This window comes from Prinia subflava, chromosome 8 (assembly GCF_021018805.1).
Source record: "Prinia subflava isolate CZ2003 ecotype Zambia chromosome 8, Cam_Psub_1.2, whole genome shotgun sequence".
Classification (NCBI taxonomy): domain Eukaryota; kingdom Metazoa; phylum Chordata; class Aves; order Passeriformes; family Cisticolidae; genus Prinia; species Prinia subflava.
In genome coordinates this window covers 8,341,633-8,358,897 of record NC_086254.1, presented here as the reverse complement: position 1 = coordinate 8,358,897, position 17,265 = coordinate 8,341,633, and the positions used below count along the sequence as shown (strand labels likewise).

Here is a 17,265-nt window from a genome sequence, read left to right as displayed (position 1 = left end):
TGGATTCATTCCATCCTTCTTCACCCCTCAACCAGCTGCCTGCCCAAAAACCAGCCTGGATAGTTCCCATTCTGGAAAGGGGGCAAACTGGATTTCCACCCTGGCAGCCCAGAGGAGGCAGACAGCTGGAGGAATTTCCCTGCAGTGATAAATATTTATGAGTCAATACATAAGTAATGCTCAGTGCAGGCCTCCAGCACTGGGCTGGAAGGGAGGGAGCAGCCAAATGCTCAGTGGGGTGGAAACCCCTGGGTGTTTTCTGGCCAGAGGTGCAGGGAGAGCGGCCCAAGGATGCTCCAACAGGCAGCAGCTGCCTGGCATGGCCTGCCTGGGGACAGCAGCTCCTTCACCACGTCCCTACAGCTCCCTCAGGCTTGTCCCAGGGGCCTTTCTCCCAAAAGCAGGAGACACTGGAGCTGTAGGGCAGCACAGCCCCTAAAAAACCCCCAAAGCAGGTTGGGCTCTGTAGGACTGAGCACAAAGTGAGACCCTCAGCGAAGCTGTGGCAGGGCAGGGCACAAAACCAGGTGCCTGCACACTCATCAGATCCGATTTTCTAATTTTCCAGATTTCCAATTTTCTAGGATTTTTCAGATCCTATTTTCTAGGAGGGGCTGATGCCCAACACATCCCACAGAGTTCAGCAGAGATCCACACAACCCCAGGGCAGCAGGGGAAGAGGGAGAGCCCTCCTGCCAGCCTGGCTGCTCCTGCAGCCCAGGAACGAGCTTCCACAATGCCCTGATTTATTCTCCTATTGATCCGAGCTGAGCTACAACGTGTCTGAGCTCAGCCGTGCCTGAAGTGTGACGGGCGGGGCTGCTGCCAGCACTGAGAGCCAGCAGTGAGGGGATGATCCTGCCTTTTCCTGGCCGCTCCTGCCTTTTCCTGGCCGCTCCTGCCTTTTCCTGGCCGCTCCTGCCTTTTCCTCCTCGCTCCTGCCTTTTCCTGGCCGCTCCTGCCTTTTCCTGGCCGCTCCTGCCTTTTCCTGGCCGCTCCTGCCTTTTCCTGGCCCCTCCTGCCTTTTCCTCCTTGCTCCTGCCTTTTCCTGGCCGCTCCTGCCTTTTCCTGGCCGCTCCTGCCTTTTCCTGGCCCCTCCTGCCTTTTCCTCCTTGCTCCTGCCTTTTCCTGGCCGCTCCTGCCTTTTCCTGGCCCCCCCCTGCCTTTTCCTGGCCGCTCCTGCCTTTTCCTCCTTGCTCCTATCTGCTTTTTGCCTGTTCCTGCCTTCTCCTGCCTCTTCCCACCTGTGTCTGGTGACACCCAGAATCCCAAAAATCCTGCTGTGAACATCAGAAACGCCTCAGATATTCCCAGGCACAGCCCCAGGGTGAATTCCCGGGTGGAGTGACCGTCCCAGCCTGCAGCAGCTGAGGGCTGCAGAGCAGGGAATTGCTGGAGGAGCACAAAGGGTCAGACTGAACCCGCTGCTGGTGCCTGCTGCCCTCCCCAGGAGCTGATAACGGGACTAGGGAGGAGCAGCAGCAGATAGAAAAGTGCTGGAGATTAAAAAAATATATAAAATAGAGAGAAATAAAATCAAGGGAGAGAGGGAGGTTGTTTGGGGTTATCAGAGAGAAAGGAAAACGTGTCTCACGTGGCTGGAAGAGCCCAGGTTGGGATGGCTGCTGGCTCCAGGAGCTGCTGGAGTTGGACACATCCTGAGGCCGTTTTCCCTGGGGGTGGCACAGGTGCCCAGGACCTGGCCCAAGGGTAAATAACATCCCAGCACTGCTGGGGCTTTCCCCCCTCTCCTCCTGTCCAGCTCCTCCTGCATCCCCCCGGAGCCAGCACTGCCAGCAGAGGGGTCCTGGCCCTTACCTTTCTGTAGTCAAGTTTTGGCAGCTTTCCGCAGGCGAGAGATGAAATGAGAGCGAGCAGATGGCAATGTAAATAAAAGAGAGAAATGGGAGAATGAGGGCAGAATGGAAATGAACAGGAATGGGAGAGCTGGAATGTCAGGGGGCTGTGCCCTCCCCGCGGGCAGGGGCGATGCTGGGGTACCCCCAAACCCCGCGGGTGGGCACAGCAGGGTCAGGCCTCTCCTTGGCCAGCCCTGCCTGTGCTCTCACTGGTGTGAGGTTTATCAGCTCCTGCCCAGAGCTCTCCTCGCCTCCCTTGCCTTCCACCCACTCCAAAGCCGATCAGAAATCTCCTCCCTGGCACCGCTCCCGCCTGCGCCGAGGGAAGCCTGACCCAGGGGCTGCCGGAGGATTCACGGAGACAGGGAGGGAGCAAAGCCCTCGGTCTGCCTCAGCCCTGCCCGTGCCTGGAGCAGCTCCAGGGGCACAGCCCATCCCCAAAATCCAGCTTTTGGTGCTGGTATTCCTGACGTGGGGAACGCTGCTGTGGGGCCTGCGAGCGAGCCGTGGAGGGGAGAGGAGCATCCTGTGAAGGCAAACAGCGTGGCCTGACCCTCTGGGGCTCAGTTCACAGCCTCTTCTCCTGCCTTCTGTAAAACCCCTCCATCCCCTCCCAAGATCTGCAGGGATTGAGGACTTTTCCCCCCAAAACCACCACGTTTCTCTGGCCTGGCTGGGTGATGCAGAGGAACCCAGCAGCGCCTTCCACGGGCAGAACCAGCGCCTCAGCTCCCCGTTCGTGCTCCCAAATGTGCAAAAAGCCCCTAATTGCCTCAACCAGGCAGACGGCAAAGGCGCTGAGGCGCAGCACTCGGGGGCCGTGATTAGCAGCGTTTGAAAGAGCCATTTATAACCCGACAGCCGGTCACTGTAAATAACAACACCGCGATGGGCTGCTCTGGAAAGCACGGGCTGCTCTGAAAAGCATCAATGCCAGCTCGCCACGGGCATGAGCAGCCGGCTCCGACCGCTGGGAAGGCCCCGAGAGGCTGCGCTGGAGGGAAGGAGAGGGCAGAGGTGTCGGGATGGGAGCGGAGCCGCAGCCCGGCGGTGCCCGGGGATGCTCGGCCCGGCCGCGGGTCGCGTTCCCGGGGCACGGCCGGGTCCTTGCTGTCCCCAGAGCCGGGGCTGAGCCGTACCTTGGCTTTGTTGATGGTGCAGTGGAGAGCGTTGTTCTCCTGATCGTAGAGCAAACTGAAATCCAGCGTCCCCAGCGTGGCTGCAAGGGAGGAGAGACGCGATTAACCCGCAGCACCCCGCAGGTACGGGCTGCTCTCCCTCGGAGCACAGGAGAGCACGGAGCCGCCAAAGGACGGGCTGCAGACATTATAAAACACCGAATATCCTGTTATGAAAGGTGGCTTCGTGCTGCCAGGCTGGTGGCCGTGCCCGTGTGAGAGGAGTGAGGGATGAGGGATGCAGCTCGCCCAGCGCTGCAGGCACAGCCTTTGCTCCCATGAGCTCTCACCCGAGTTATCCCATCCCTCAGCGGCCTCACTGCAGCCAGCACCTCCCTGCCCCCCAGGAGATGAAGGGTGTCCCCCGGGAAGGTTTGGGAATGGCTGGGACACAGCTGGGAGCTGCTGTTGGCACATCCTCCCCTCCGGCGGGCGCCGCTGGCATTCCCAGAACGAGTATTTGTATAGTGACACCTTCAAACAAATGAGCCACCAGTGGGATCCCTTCCCAGCTCCAATCTGGCTGCAAGCTGTAAATGAAACCCAGGGAGGATGGAAACACTTTTCTGGTTAAAATGAAAAACACCAGCAGCTTTTAATCAGCGCTGGGTTCCTTCGTGGCATCCGCAGGATCCAGGAATGGCAGCGCTTCCTGGGATGGGACACAGGGATGGACCAGAACAAAACAAGAAAAGACTCAGCACCAAAAGTCCTTTTGATTCAAGAAATTCTCTCCCTTTGGATGATCTGAGTGCGTCTCACTAATCCAAAGCAGAGGAAAAGCCTTAAAAAGACAGGCTTCCCAAAAACATGGCTTAACCTTCTCCAAAGCTCCCAGGCCTGATTTGCACACCAAAGCCTGGACGTGGAGCAGCCTCTCCTGGCTCAGCTTTACCAGCCTGGAACTCCCAGGGCGGCTCTGGACCCAGCAAACGCCACTTTTCCATGCCCACCCTCCCAAAAGTTTTGCCAGGGTGCTGCCCTGCCACCAAAAATCACCCCAACGCTGTTTCCAAGGTAACTGCACCTTCCTGCCATGTTCAGAACATGGAAAAAAAATCCAAAATAAAACCCAGAACAGTTTTGCTTAATATCAAAGCAGGGTTTGCTGCCTAGGGGGGAGTTGGACAAACTTTATGGTAGGAATTAAGGTGCATTTTTCCCCCCTAATGTTGATAGCAGCAAGGCACCCACGGAGTTTAAGGATATTCAGGGGACCAAAACCTTCCTGCTGCAATTTCACGGTGATTTCCCAACCCAAAGGCAAAGGAGCTACAGGTTTGCCTGCTGGCAGAAAAACCCCATCATTTCTCCCAAGAAAACACCTTGAGTTCAAAGCAGAGTAAACACCCAGGGAGAGTTCTGCCAGAATAATGTACCCCCCTCGTTGTGCAGCAATTTCATGGCACATTAGCTCCTGCTCTGGGTAAGCCACAAATCAGTGGGGTTTTACCTGCCAGGGGAAGAGGAGGGGTGAGGCCGAACCTGCTGTGCCTTGTGCCTCACCTCTGGGTACGGCTCAAATGAGAATTCCCCAGCCCAACCCCCTGCACACCCCGCAGGGAGGAAGGACCAGCGGAGGCTCCACAAACCAAGTCAGCAAAACTTCTCAGATCCGCGTTTTTCGCTCAAGAGCGGAAGATGAAACCTCCGGTTCGGGAGCCTCATCCTTCCCACCTGCCCTTCCATCAGAGCTTCCTGCCAGCCCCACCCCTCGGCCCTCCCAGTTCAAGCTGTTATTTTATTTTTATCGCCCGCCGTTCAGCCCGCTGGGTTTGGCGAGCTGTAAAGCAAATTAAAAAGCTTGGCAGGCAAACGGAGCCCGGCCAGAAAACACTGACAAAGCCCCAGCCTGCCCCGGGGGAGAGGGCAGCGGGGAGCCCCGCTCCAGCAAAAGGGGAAAAAACCTAAAATCACCTTCACACTGCAGCAGGAGTTTGTTCTGCAGGTGGGGACTCGGGCCCTGCTCCCAGCTCTGGCAGTCCATGAGCAAACACCCAGCAATTCCCACTCCTGCCAGGGCTGCCAGGGGTAGGGGGGCAGGCTCCAGCCCTGGCTCTGCTCCAGCCCTGGAGGGGGTTCCTCTGAGCAGAGAGGGGTTTTTGTGGGTGGTGAGCCTCAATTCCCAAGGAAGGCTCTGCCCTTGGGCAGAGGGATGTGGAAACATCAGCACAGGGTGTGCTAATTGCTTTAGAAAGTGTCTGATTGATAAATGGGATGAGGAAAAGTTGGGGTTTGGCAGCCAAGGCGCTGCTGTGGAGCTGGAGGTGAGCACTGCCACCAGAGCCAGGAGCCAGCAGAGGCCCAGGGCTCTTGGAACACGTTAAGGACACGGTCACAGCCCCACAGCCTCTGGGACACCCTGGGAATGCACAGCCAGGGCTGGATCTGGCACAGCCAGGGATGGATGAGGCACAGCCAGGGATGGATCCGGCACAGCCAGGGCTGGATCAGGCACAGCCAGGGCTGGAGCTCCAGCTCAGGGCTGGATCAGGCACAGCCAGGGATGGATCAGGCACAGCCAGGGCTGGATCAGGCACAGCCAGGGCTGGAGCTCCAGCTCAGGGCTGGATCAGGCACAGCGAGGGATGGATCTGGCACAGCCAGGGCTGGATCAGGAACAGCCCAGGATGGATCAGACACAGCCAGGGCTGGATCAGGAACAGCCCAGAATGGATCAGACACAGCCAGGGATGGATCAGGCACAGCCAGGGCTGGATCCGGCACAGCCAGGGATGGATCAGGCACAGCCAGGGATGGAGGTCCAGCTCAGGGCTGAGGAGGTGACAGGAGACCTCCAGCTCCATCAGGGGTGGGAGCCACCCCTGCACCCCACAACAGCCCCCTGTGAACCACCAGGAGCCCCAGCCCAGCCCCGTGCTGGTCAGCACAGCCAGCCTGGGGCTGGGCAAGGCACCAGCAGCACCTCCAGCCCTGGCTGTGGGAACCCTGCATCCCCAGCTGGCAGGATTGGGCCCAAAACCTCTGCAGAGCAACCCAATCCCCCTTCCTTAATTGCTTTCCCCTCCCACTCAAGATGCAGCTCGATTGTGATCTTAATTAGGGGAGCAAGTACCTAAAAAAGAAAAGGGCAGCAATTAGACTCAGAGCGATGTTAGCAGGATTATTTAACTCGACTGGGCTATTCTGAACACTGCCCTCTAATCACAGAGGCTGCAAATAAAAAATATAAATAAATGCCTTTGTCAGGCATTACAAAGGCAGCTTGGCGCTCTCCAGACAGCAGGCAGGATGTATCATTATTATTACAATTATTCTGCTCCAATGATAAAATAACCATTAGGAAAACTGAACTCATTAGCAGGTTCTGACCCTCTTCCCTCCCCATGAGCTGGGACAGATTGATGGGAAGGCTCTGGCCTGGGCCTGGCTTTTAGCACAGGCTCTGAAAGGAAAAATAAATCCCACCTGCACGGGAAGGTGGCCTCCTCTCCCACTGACCTTTGGGCGTTTTGATCAATTCAGTGGGCCAGGAAATTATCAGAGGGCAGCACAGGCAGCAGATGTGTCCGTGGGCTCGGCCAGGCCCGCGGGCAGCCCGGCACAGCCAGCAGGAGTTTATTGTTCATTGCTGACATTTCCCGGCTGTGCCCGGGGTGAGGCGAGGCTGGAGGAGCTGCTATTTATACCTGTGGGATGAGAGGCACAATGTGGTGATAAATCTGTGCTCTGCTCCCTTTCCCCTGTCCCTGTCCCTGCAGGTGTCTGGGCCGTGCTGGGCTGCAGATCCGCCCTCTCCGAAGCCTGGGATGCTCCAAGAAAAAGAATTTCTCATCCCAAGACATGGAGAGGCACTGAAACTCAGAGAAAAAGCTTCAGCAAAGCCTGGGAGTGGTGATGGAACACACTCCTTACTCTCCAAGGCAGGTGTGCTGCCATCAGAAAGCCCAGCAAAGCTCTGCACCGGGAGAAGTTGAGGTGTGCACACAAAAACCCCACTACAGAACTAATTAAAAAGGAGTCCAAAAGCCTTAAGTCCCTCTGCTTATCAGCATTGCTGCTCCCAAGATAATCTGCTCACGGATTTTGTGCCAGGGAGATCAGAGTGGAGCAGTAAAAAGACTGCTGGGGATTGTCTGGATTAGCTCTCCCTTACAGAAAGCACAGGTTCAGTAACCTTCAGACTGGGTATTTTTTAATGCACTATTAAAGATAGGTCCCTATTCTTCCATTGCTTTAATTTTTCCCTTGCAATGGAGATAATTTTAAAGGTCCTGAAAGGCAGCAGGCAATTCTGTGCACTTACAGCCCCATACAAAATGTTGGTAAATGACTCCTCAGGAGGAACAGAAATTATCTCCTGCCATTTCCAAGCCAGGCTGCTGAAAAACATTTTGGTGGGTGGCTGTGCGTGTGCTCCTGCCTCTCCCTGGCATCCTGACCACATCCAGGGGCACAAAATGGGGAAGAGCTCGAGGAGTGGCTCCATGAGGTCTGGAAAACCCCCAGGGTTATCCCTGGAAAAAAGCACCATCAATTCCTGCCGAGCACTCCCAGGCTGGGCACAGATGCACTCAGGATGCTGCTGTGCAGCCAGGGATGGATCCCAAAGGTGCTGAGCTGAGGAGCTGCAGCTCCTGAGGGCTGCAAAGCCCCTGATGGCAGCACTGACCTCTGGCAGGAAGCTCCAGCCACCACTGCAGGATTTGGCATCAGGCAGGAAAGGTGGTGGAGGCAGCTGCAAAGGGGATATGTCTGAAAGGTGGCATTACCTCAGCTATTCCATGGAAGGAGATTTTGGGAGGTTCTGGGACATGTCCCAGGGGCAGCACAGCACACTGGGGCATGAACATTCCCACCAGCCTCACAGGACTCTGATCTGCTGCTGCCAGCAGGGCAGGGCATTCCCAGTCCTACAAAAACCCCAGCAGGGAGCAGACCCAGCACACAGGCAGGAGACCTCCCCTCCTCAGCAGATCCACGGCTGTGGCTGAGCTCAGGAGCATCAGGAGCAAGGGACAAACACAACTTTTCTCTCTTGCAACTGCTCCCTGTCTGACCATTTTTTCACTTAAAACCTGCAGCAATGAATATTTCTTCATTTTGGAGACACGGCGCCAGCCCCTGGTAAGCTCTGGAGCAGGGAGCTGCTTCTCCATGAGGTTGTTTGATGGATGCTCATCAGCTCTTCTGTCTTCTCCAGGAGGAGTGTTCAGAGGAACACTTATCTGCTCAGAACAGTTCAGAGATGCAATTATGTTTTACAGCACTAAATGGTCCCTGATGTCAGCAGCAATTAGACTTTCAGCAATTTCAATTTAGAGATGGCCTTCAAATCTCTCCCGCTCTCCTTCTTTAATGAAATACAGTATTGCAATTAGCAAACCCCCCCCAAAAAATTGCTTTCAGTGTTAAATACAAAGAGGAGAGATCTGGGAACCCCCTTGAGCCGGAGCATGGTGGAACAAGGGGTGTCAGTCCTGCCTCTCCTCCTGCAGCAGGGAAGGGTGCAGGGCTGGGCAGGCTGTGGGAGGAGGGTTCCTGCTTTTCCAGCAGCTGTGTGGCTCCCTCATTAGCAGAGGTGTGTGGCTCCTTCATTAGCAGAGGTGCCAGAGGCCAGGGCCCATCTGCTGCTTCCATGGACGCTGGAGGAGGGATGCCCAGGCAGATCCTGGTGTGTTTTCCTCTCCTGGTGCCCCGTGTTCACCTCCAGCCCTTCAGGAACCCAAAAATCCATCTGCCCCACAGGAAACCAGAGAGGAGCTGATCCAGAGTCACCCCCTGGGAACCCCCAGAGCTCCCCTGGCTGTGACACTGCCCAGCACCTGCACAACTTTCCTCAGCACAGGCAGCTCGGGCTTGGCAGAGCCCTGCTCTGCTGAAATCAGCCGTGGCTTGTTTAGTTTCCTGAGCGAGAAAAATGCTTCTTTTGGCCTTATCTGGATTGAAAAGACGATTCAAAGCTTATAAATAGCAGTTGCAGCATATGCTAAGGAGCTGTGTTTCAGGAGTAAATACCCTGCTCGTTCCTCGCCGTCTCCTCTGCCTCCCCCTGTCTGGCCAAAAGCACTGCCAGGTGACTTTGCAAACCCTGCACCCCTTCAGACCTTCCTTCTTCTTTACATCTTCAAGCAGCCAGTAATTAATATCTCCATGATGGCTTTGCCTGCCTAATTATCTTCTTTGCTCAAAATAAGAGTCTTCCTAAATAACTCGTGTGGCGCTGCAGGCGTCACGAGCTGCCACGCACCAGGACTGGCCCCTCAGCTGCACTTTGGAGAAGTGGTTTTCGTGCTGCTGCAGCTCCAGAGCTCAGGAGGCTGCTCTTCCATGAATAAACCCGGGTGTGAGGTGGAATTGGATGGGTTTGTGCACATAGGAACAGTCCCAGGGTGCTGGCAGGAGCAGGATGGGGCAGCATTTCCAGGGATACCGGCTCCTGCTGCAGCCTGGGGCTCCCAGGCTCTCTCCTCACCTGAAAACCCAGAGCCAAACACATTTGGAGCAGGGAAGGAATTCCAGCGTGACCAGAGCCTCTTTCCAAAGCCAAACAGCAGCTCAGGGAACGGGGCATTTCTCCAAGGGCTGGAAACTTGATTGCCTGTTAAAGGAGGATGGCTGCTCCCTCCAGAGCTCTGCCCTGCCAGATTCCCTGGCAGTGCTCCCTCACGGGTACTGTCTGTTCCTCTGCTCCTGCAGAGGTTCCAGAGACCTTTAAAAATGCCTCAGGTACAAATTCCTGCTGGTGCTGTGGAGGGGAGGGCGCAGGCAGTGGAGGGGCAGCAGCATTTGGGTGAAATCAGTGGAGATGGGAGGCGAGAGCCAGCTCCTCACAGGTGGCACATTGCCATCTAGCTGGCATTTGCTTGTTTTTCCTTGCAAACCAAGTTTCCCTGGCACTGCGCTGCCCGACTGGGTGGGGAGCATCCCTGGTGGCTGGGGACAACAGGGACCTGCTGCTGTCACAGGGCACCAGCCAGGTGAGCCAAAAATGAGGTGACAGCCAGGTGTGTCGAGGCAGCAGGAACCAACTCCCCCTTCCCATCCTCCTGCCTGGTCCTCTCAGCTCACAGCAGATGCTGGTCCAACAGCACCAAACCATCCTTCTGCACCAAATACACATTTCCCACTTCTGCCTCATTCCTTCCACCTCCTCAGCAGCTCTGTTGGGGACAAACCCACTGCAGGAGGAGTCCTGGCACAGGGCAGGGATGAGTCCCTGTGCCAGGGTCTCCCAAGGGCCCTGGGATGGCAGTGGGTGCCCACCACAACCCTGCCAATCCTCAGAGCAGCACTGCTGGCAGGTCTGATGGGAAGAGCTGGCTCCATGCAGCTCCCAGTGATCCCAGAGCCAGCCCAGTGTCCCCACTCATTATCTGCTGTGTTGGTTCCCAGCCCTGCCCGCTCCCTGCCACTCACTGCACTCCACAGGCTGCTGGAACCACAAACCCGAGCCTCCCGTGGCCCCACCTCTGCTCCCACCTCAGCCGGGTCCCTGCCCATCTCTGGAAGGATTCCACCTGCTTCCTGCACCCTGGGGGTTCTCAGTTTTCCAAAGCACCCATTCCATGCCTGTACTCGCATCCCCCCTGCTGCCTGGAGACACCAAACCTGGGTCAGGCCACCCTGCTGGGGTGGGAGCAAACACTGCAGCTCCCCCTGGTTCCACAGACACTACGAGCTTTGCTGGTGGGCTCTGGAGCACGACTCAGCAAAGGGTGAAGGAGCAGGGCCAGCCCAGGGGAGCTGCAGCAGGGCCAGGCAGGACCTGCCCACTCCCCACAGCCCCGCTGGGGTTCTGGAATTCAGGCTGGGATTGCAGCTCAGGTCCTGCTGGAAGCACCCCAGAGCACCCAGGCTGGAGCAGTAACTCCAGGCAGGAGGGAGCTTGGGGAAACCCAGACGATTGCTGCATTTCTCCAGGCAGGGGCAGCTCTCCTCCTCCCGCCCAGCCAGCATTGCCTGGGCGTCGGAGGAGGGAAACCCACAGGGAGCCTTCGACCCTCCTCCTCTTCCTCCTGGCAAAATCCCTCTCCCCGCACCCCTCCGGGGCTGGACTGGCAGCATCTCTGAGGAGTGAGGCAAGATGTGCCTGGCAAAACCTCGATCTGTGGGTGCTGCACCCAGGCTCTGACAGCAGCACCCCCTGAACCCCGTGTGCAGGCACCGGCAGGCTCTCCAGGGGAAATTCAGTGCAGGTGACTGATGCAGCAGCCCTGAATCACCTCCAGAGGAGTGGGGGAGCTCAGCCGCCCTCCCTGGCACAGCCAGGATCCCCTCCCTGCTCCCGGGCTGGGGAACGGGCACAGGCAGCTCCTGCCTGGATTTACAACTCGGCAGCTAAACCTGGGGGAGTGACAGTCTCATCCTGCGTGTTCCGGTGTCCTCAGGGTGTCTGGGCCACCCCGCGCTGCCCCCGGAGCTGTGACACCGCCGCTGCCACCCCCCTGCCCTGCTCCCGGCCCCGCCGCGCCTTCGCCAGCCCAAACCCCAGCACACCTCAGGCAGAGCAGCCTCGGCAGCTTTGCCTGACACCTGTTACGCTGCGAGAAACACTTCCCAACACCAGCCTGGGTGAGAGAAACACCCGCCGGCCCCGGCACGGAGCCAAGCTGCCTCCAGCAGCCAGGATCCAGCAGCCAGGATCCAGCAGCCAGGATCCAGCAGCCAGGATCCAGCAGCCAGGATCCAGCAGCCAGCACTGCCGACAGATAAATGCAGAATGCAGCGCCCTGGGCCACTTCCATGCGAGTCACCCAGAGGAAACGCTGCACTCGGGGTGCTTTGGCTCCCGCACACCCCCCTGGCCCTGCAGCCCGGTCTCTCCCGCCACGATGGGATAATTAGAGCAGCAAATGACCCAAAGCCGGCTAAAGTCGCGGTTAACTGCCCTGCTGGGACAAACGCGGCTTAGCAGAGATGTTCTCCCCGGCGGTGCCAGAGCTGTCGCCTCTCCACGGGAATCGTGACCCCGACACCGGCACGGGGACAGCGAGGCTTGTGCCAGCTCGGGGCTGGCACCCAGCACCAGGATGTGCCCGGAGGGGGACGCGGGGACAGCCGTGCCACCCTGCAGCAGCGCAGCCCTTCGGGGGGCCCTCCTCGGGGTCACGCCCTGGGTGTGGAATGAGCGAGGCAGCGATGGCGAGGCCGGGCTGTGACATTGTGCGGAGGGAAAAGGCACCGCCTGCCCGGCGCTGGGCCGCCAGCAGCTCAGCCTCCCCTTCCCCCAGGACGAGCACGCAGCACCGCTCGGCAGCACCCACTCCCCTTCTCCTCGGCATCTCCCGGCTCCAAACTTTGTGCTCAGACCCTGGCAGGATCTGGCCCCTCGAAGGCTGGGCTGAATGGAGCCCTTGGGGTTCCTCTAACTCCAAGGAAAATGGGGTTATCCCGGTGGCCGTGGCCGGCAGAGCCAGGCAGCCGCTGCCTTGCGGCTCCACGGCGCCGGGTGGGAAGGACGTTTTGGGTGGGGAGGGGTTAACCCTTGCTGCAAACACCTGCAGCCACCACAACCAAAACCTCCTGCTCCAAAGCCCACCCCCCCGGTCCCCTGCAGGGCTCGGGAGGGTGAGGAATGGAGGGATGACACGCCAGAGTTGGCCGAGGGAGAGGGCAGAGCTGTGCCGGGCGGATGCCATTCCCGACAGATCTCCCCGGCGTGGAGGAGGGAATGCTGGAGGGATGCTGGAGGGAATGGGTGGCTGGAGCACCCAGCCGGATTAAAAGGGTCTGAGCCCCTCCGGAGGGCCGGAGGCGCGGAGCCGAGCAGGGACGAGGCAGAGAAGTGCACCAGCCACGACAGCAACTGGTGGCTCTTGGGAGACTTCCCTGCTCCGGGTTCAGCAGCCAGCCTGGCTGCGGCACGGACACTCCCAGGGCCCCCTCCGCCCCCGAGCAGCGCAGGGAGAGCCTCCCCGGCTACCCCCGGGGGCTTCTCACGGCGGCACCGTGATCCCAGGGAACGGCCCCAAGATGGGGCACCCAGCCCCGACCCCCACCCTCGCCCTCGGCACGCAGCAAACTCCCACGGAAACTTAGGAACTCACTGCAATCGTCGGACTCGTAGCCCTCGGGGTCCACCGCCTCCTCGGGCGCTTGGCTCTTGGCCGGCTGCTCGGCGGGCGTCGTTCCGTGGGCTCCGAAGAGCTGATCCACATCTTCATCATCCTCTCGGGGCGCCTCGGCGGGGCTGACCGAGGGCTGGCTGAGCGCGGGGCGCAGCGCGCCGCTGCTGCGGCCGACGGCGGCGGGGAGCCCGCGGGGGAAGCGGGGGAAGTAGTCGGAGATCTGCTTGATGGGTTTGATGGGCCCGGGGCAGACGTCAATGGCCATGTGCTCCTGGATACTTATGGTCATTTTCTCTCCTTTTCGGAGTGTCATGCATGCGGCTGTGGCTGCCAAGCTCCGCCGGAGAAGCCGTGCGGGAGAGGGAAGTTTCTGCCGGCGGGGAGGATGCGGAGGAGGGCGAGGAGGGAGGCTCGGGCCGGTCCCTTACGTGGTTGTCGCGCCCTGAGCCTCGGCGGCCGCACGCATGCTGCTGCTGCCAGCCCCGGCGCTCGCACGGCCGCGATCCTGCCGGCGCTGCCTGGGAATAAACGAGCGAGACGGAGAGACGGATAAGAGGCAGGGGGTGGGCTCTCGGGTGATGTCACCAGCTAGCAACAAAGCGGTGCCCGGCAGCGGAGGAATGAGCGCTGCGGCCGGCCCGCTGCCCCTCGGCCGGGCAGGAGCTGCGGGGATGGGGGTGCCCCGGTGGGCTTCGGTTCATCGCCCTGCCAGGGCGGGGCTGGGCCCTGCCAGGGCGGGGCTGGGCAATGCCAGACCCCTCCGGGGGCTGAGGTCACCGGGCAGGGGCAGCGGCCAGGGTCCTGCTGTCCTGCTGTGTCACATCCCGGCGCGATGTTTAGAGGCACCGTGGGACAGTGACAGCCCCCAGGGACCGTGGCAGCCCCCCAGGGACCCGTGGCAGCCCCCCAGGGACCCGTGGCAGCCCCCCAAACCCTCCCGGCTCACCGCAGGCTGTGCCACATCCTGAGCCGCGGGCAAGGATGGCACCGCTGGGGCAGGGACAGCCCGGGCCAGGATCCCTGCTGCCCCAGCTCACAGCAGGGTCCTTGCAGAGCTCAGCACCAGCTCTGGACGAGCTGCTGGAACTGGGAACACACCAGAGAATGAAGCAACACGTGTGCCCTGCTGGTGGCACAGCCCCTGCCAGCTGGCGTGGGGCCGTGCCATGGGGCTGGGGCAGCATCACAGAGGAGAGAGGGACGGGCTGGGACAGGGCTCAGCACCCCTCCTGCTCATTCCTGGGGCCCAGCACCAGCCAGGACAGGGACAGGCTCCTGCCACAGGCTCCCTGGAAAACACTGAGCTGTGCTCTGCTCAGGGGGTTGGTCTCAAACTGATGTTTTTACTCATTTCCCCCGATGTTCAAATCAATTAATCTGTGGCTTCACAAGCTGTTGGAAGTGGACTTCTCAGCAAGGAGTGCCAGAAGAGAAACCCTGTGAGAAAATGATGCAAAAGCATCTCACCCTGCCCAGGAAAATATTTCAGAGGAGCAGCTGCCCCAGCACAGCCTCTGCTGGCTCAGCTCTGGGGGCTCTGGCGTGAGGCTGGGACACTTGGCATGCTCTAGTCACCCACCAGCACGTCCAGCTGCTCATGCCAGGCCCACCAGGGAACCTTAGCCGTGCACACAGAGCTGCAGTCTCCTAATAGTCTCCAACTATTAAAAACAAAGCTCTTCTCCTCAGAGGATTTCCCCCAAATCCCAACAAAATGACACCCAGCCTCTCTGTCTGCGGCAGAGTTCAGCTCTCATTCAGATTTTGGTAAATGTTAATGCACGTTCTTTGAGTCATAACAAACTGACACCAGGCAAACGAACCTCATTTACTCCTCACAGGGAAGTGAATGTTTCTCTCCTGAAGCATCCAAACTTGTCACTGCTCTGCACCTAGACATGAAGCACATCTGAGGATGATCTAATGACCCAGGAGAGCAGCAGACAGCTCACTGCTCCTCTGTGGCCCTGCCATATTCTCACTCTGGGGTGGCTCCTGGTCTAACAGCAGATCCATTCTCAGACAGTTTAACCCTCTTCCCATACCCAAGGGCTCCCAGGACATTAATTCAGATGGAAATGCCACCTGCTGTGCGTGTGGAGGCTGAAAATCTCACAGGTGGGCTGGTGCTGGGTGGGAACACCACGGCAAGCACAAGGAGGTTCCTCCGGGTCTGGATGTGCTCCTCCTCACAGGCTCCATCTTCGGGTGCAGCATCCAGGATGTGGTGTGGACTCAGACAGAACGAAGCAGAAATTGGGCCTGATGCCCAGAAAATAGCGGCAATTTCCTCTAAGAAAGGGCAAGTAAATAAATAAATAAAATCAAGTTACGTGCGAGAGCCTGATGCCATTACAAAAGCGTCATCATTTCAAATGTTTACTCAAAGAGCACCAGGCCCAAATAGGCAAAGATTGTTTGATAGGGTGGAAAATCAAGGCTCTGGCAATTAAGGTGAAGCTCTGAGCTCTTCTTCCTCCTTCATCCACAGCCCAGAGCCGGGATCAGGGCCCAGCAGCACCCACTGAGAGATGCTCAGCTCACCCAGGGATTCAGGAGAGCAACAAGGGGATAAAAAAAGGCAGAATTGAAGCAGAAAAACTCCCTGAAGCAGGGCAGGGGTGGTCCTCGAGGGAGACTCCATCACCAGCCTCACAGACAGAGAGAAACCAAGACTCACTGCTAATAGCCCAGATGGGACTTTGTAGTCCCTGCCCGATCCCAAGCCTACAGAAAGCAGCTGGAGGCTTTTCTGAGCTTTTAATGAGTCCCAAAGCAGCTTGGATTTTTGATAAACCACACTTTTCCTGCCTTCCCAAAGGGCCTGAGTGTTTCCTCCTGGGCTGCACTGCCCCATATTTACCGAGGGCTCCCCAAAACGTGTCACACACGACCACACAGAAGGTGAAAGGGACAAAAATAGAAAGTTGGGCTGGAAGACAAAGACAGGGCTTGCAGATACAAAGCCAGTTTCCAGGTAAAGCTCTTAATTCCCACCGTCTGTCTAATGCCCTGGAATGTGACTTGATTTGATCCCTGGCTCTGCCCACGCACGTGGCCTCTGCTGCCCTGGAAGGGGGAAGGTGACTTCCCCAGCAGCCCCCCAGGAGGGGAGAGAGGGAGTTTAAATGTTAAAATGCCAGTTTTAACAGGCAGGAGGCAAAGCCACTCTGTCAGGGAATATCTGTCCCTGTGGGAAGGGGGACAGCCTTCAGGGGAGGGGGAGGTGGCCATCACAGAGCCAGCATCGAAGCAGGGGTGGGATGAGGGGGAAGAGCAATTGTCCCTGTCAAAATCCATGTTTTCTCCCAAGAAAACAAGATCCTGAGCTCAGCCCCTGTGACATTGTACCTGGGGATGCTGTGGGATGCAGGAGCTGTCACTGACTCCAGCCCAGGCTCTGAAAACACCAAGGTTTTACTTTAAATATTGTCCTGAACAGAGGCACAAGCACAGGCTTAAGTACACCCAGAAAAACCCTGTGGCACTCACTGTCCCTGTGCCACAGCCCAGATTCCTCCTCTGGAACTGCCCTGCAAGTGGGCAAACAGCAGGAATATTCCTACAGCCCCCAAAACTGCAACACACGGATTAAACACTCACCCAAACCCACAGGCTGCCCTCAGGACACGCTTCAACCCATTTCCTTACAAATGCTGAGCTTCAAGTTCTGCTCTTCCAGGTTTAATTCAGTGAGGGCAGGGGCTGATTCCAGTTTGAGCAGTTCCTTTCCCAATGGAAAGCACAGCAGCAGGATGGCACATCCCATTGCTTGCCAGGGGTTCAGTGATCAACCCACTGGTTCTGTATTTGTTTCTTTGCCAACTCAAAACCTCTCTGAAACCCCTGCTCTGCTGGAGAAAAGCCTGGAGAGAGCACCAAGAGGTGATGCCAAATGAAAGCCTTCACTGCCTCTGGGTCTCATCCTTGAGCTCGGGGAGGTGGGACAGGGAGGTTTGTCAGCGTCCCCTGGGAGGTGACACCAGCACCAGCCCCACCCTGCACAGCCCCAGCTGGAATTTTGCTTTTCCCATCCATTTTTAAGCCTGAAACCACCCACAGCTGCAGGCAGGAGAGGGTGCCACCAGCTCAGCCTGGCTGCAGGGGGTGGCAGCACTGCTGGAAGAGACCCCTGCATCCCTCTGGGCTGACTCAGGACCGACCCTGCCTTCAGTTCCCCCAGCTGGGAGGTATGAA

At 58.2% G+C, this 17,265-nt stretch overlaps 1 protein-coding gene across 1 annotated transcript in view; it reads right to left on the bottom strand.

The window, feature by feature from the left end:
- The window catches only part of DOC2B (double C2 domain beta), a 29,544-nt gene extending 14,178 nt beyond the window's left edge, over window positions 1-15,366 (bottom strand). The window contains exons 1-3 of the mRNA XM_063402787.1: window positions 15,154-15,366; window positions 13,048-13,586; window positions 2,999-3,078 (exon numbers count right to left, since the gene is read on the bottom strand). Of these exons, the coding sequence (XP_063258857.1) occupies window positions 2,999-3,078; window positions 13,048-13,381 (414 nt within the window). The 5' untranslated portion in view covers window positions 13,382-13,586; window positions 15,154-15,366. The remainder of the gene's footprint in view (window positions 1-2,998; window positions 3,079-13,047; window positions 13,587-15,153) is intronic.
- Between the last annotated feature and the right edge of the window lie 1,899 nt (window positions 15,367-17,265).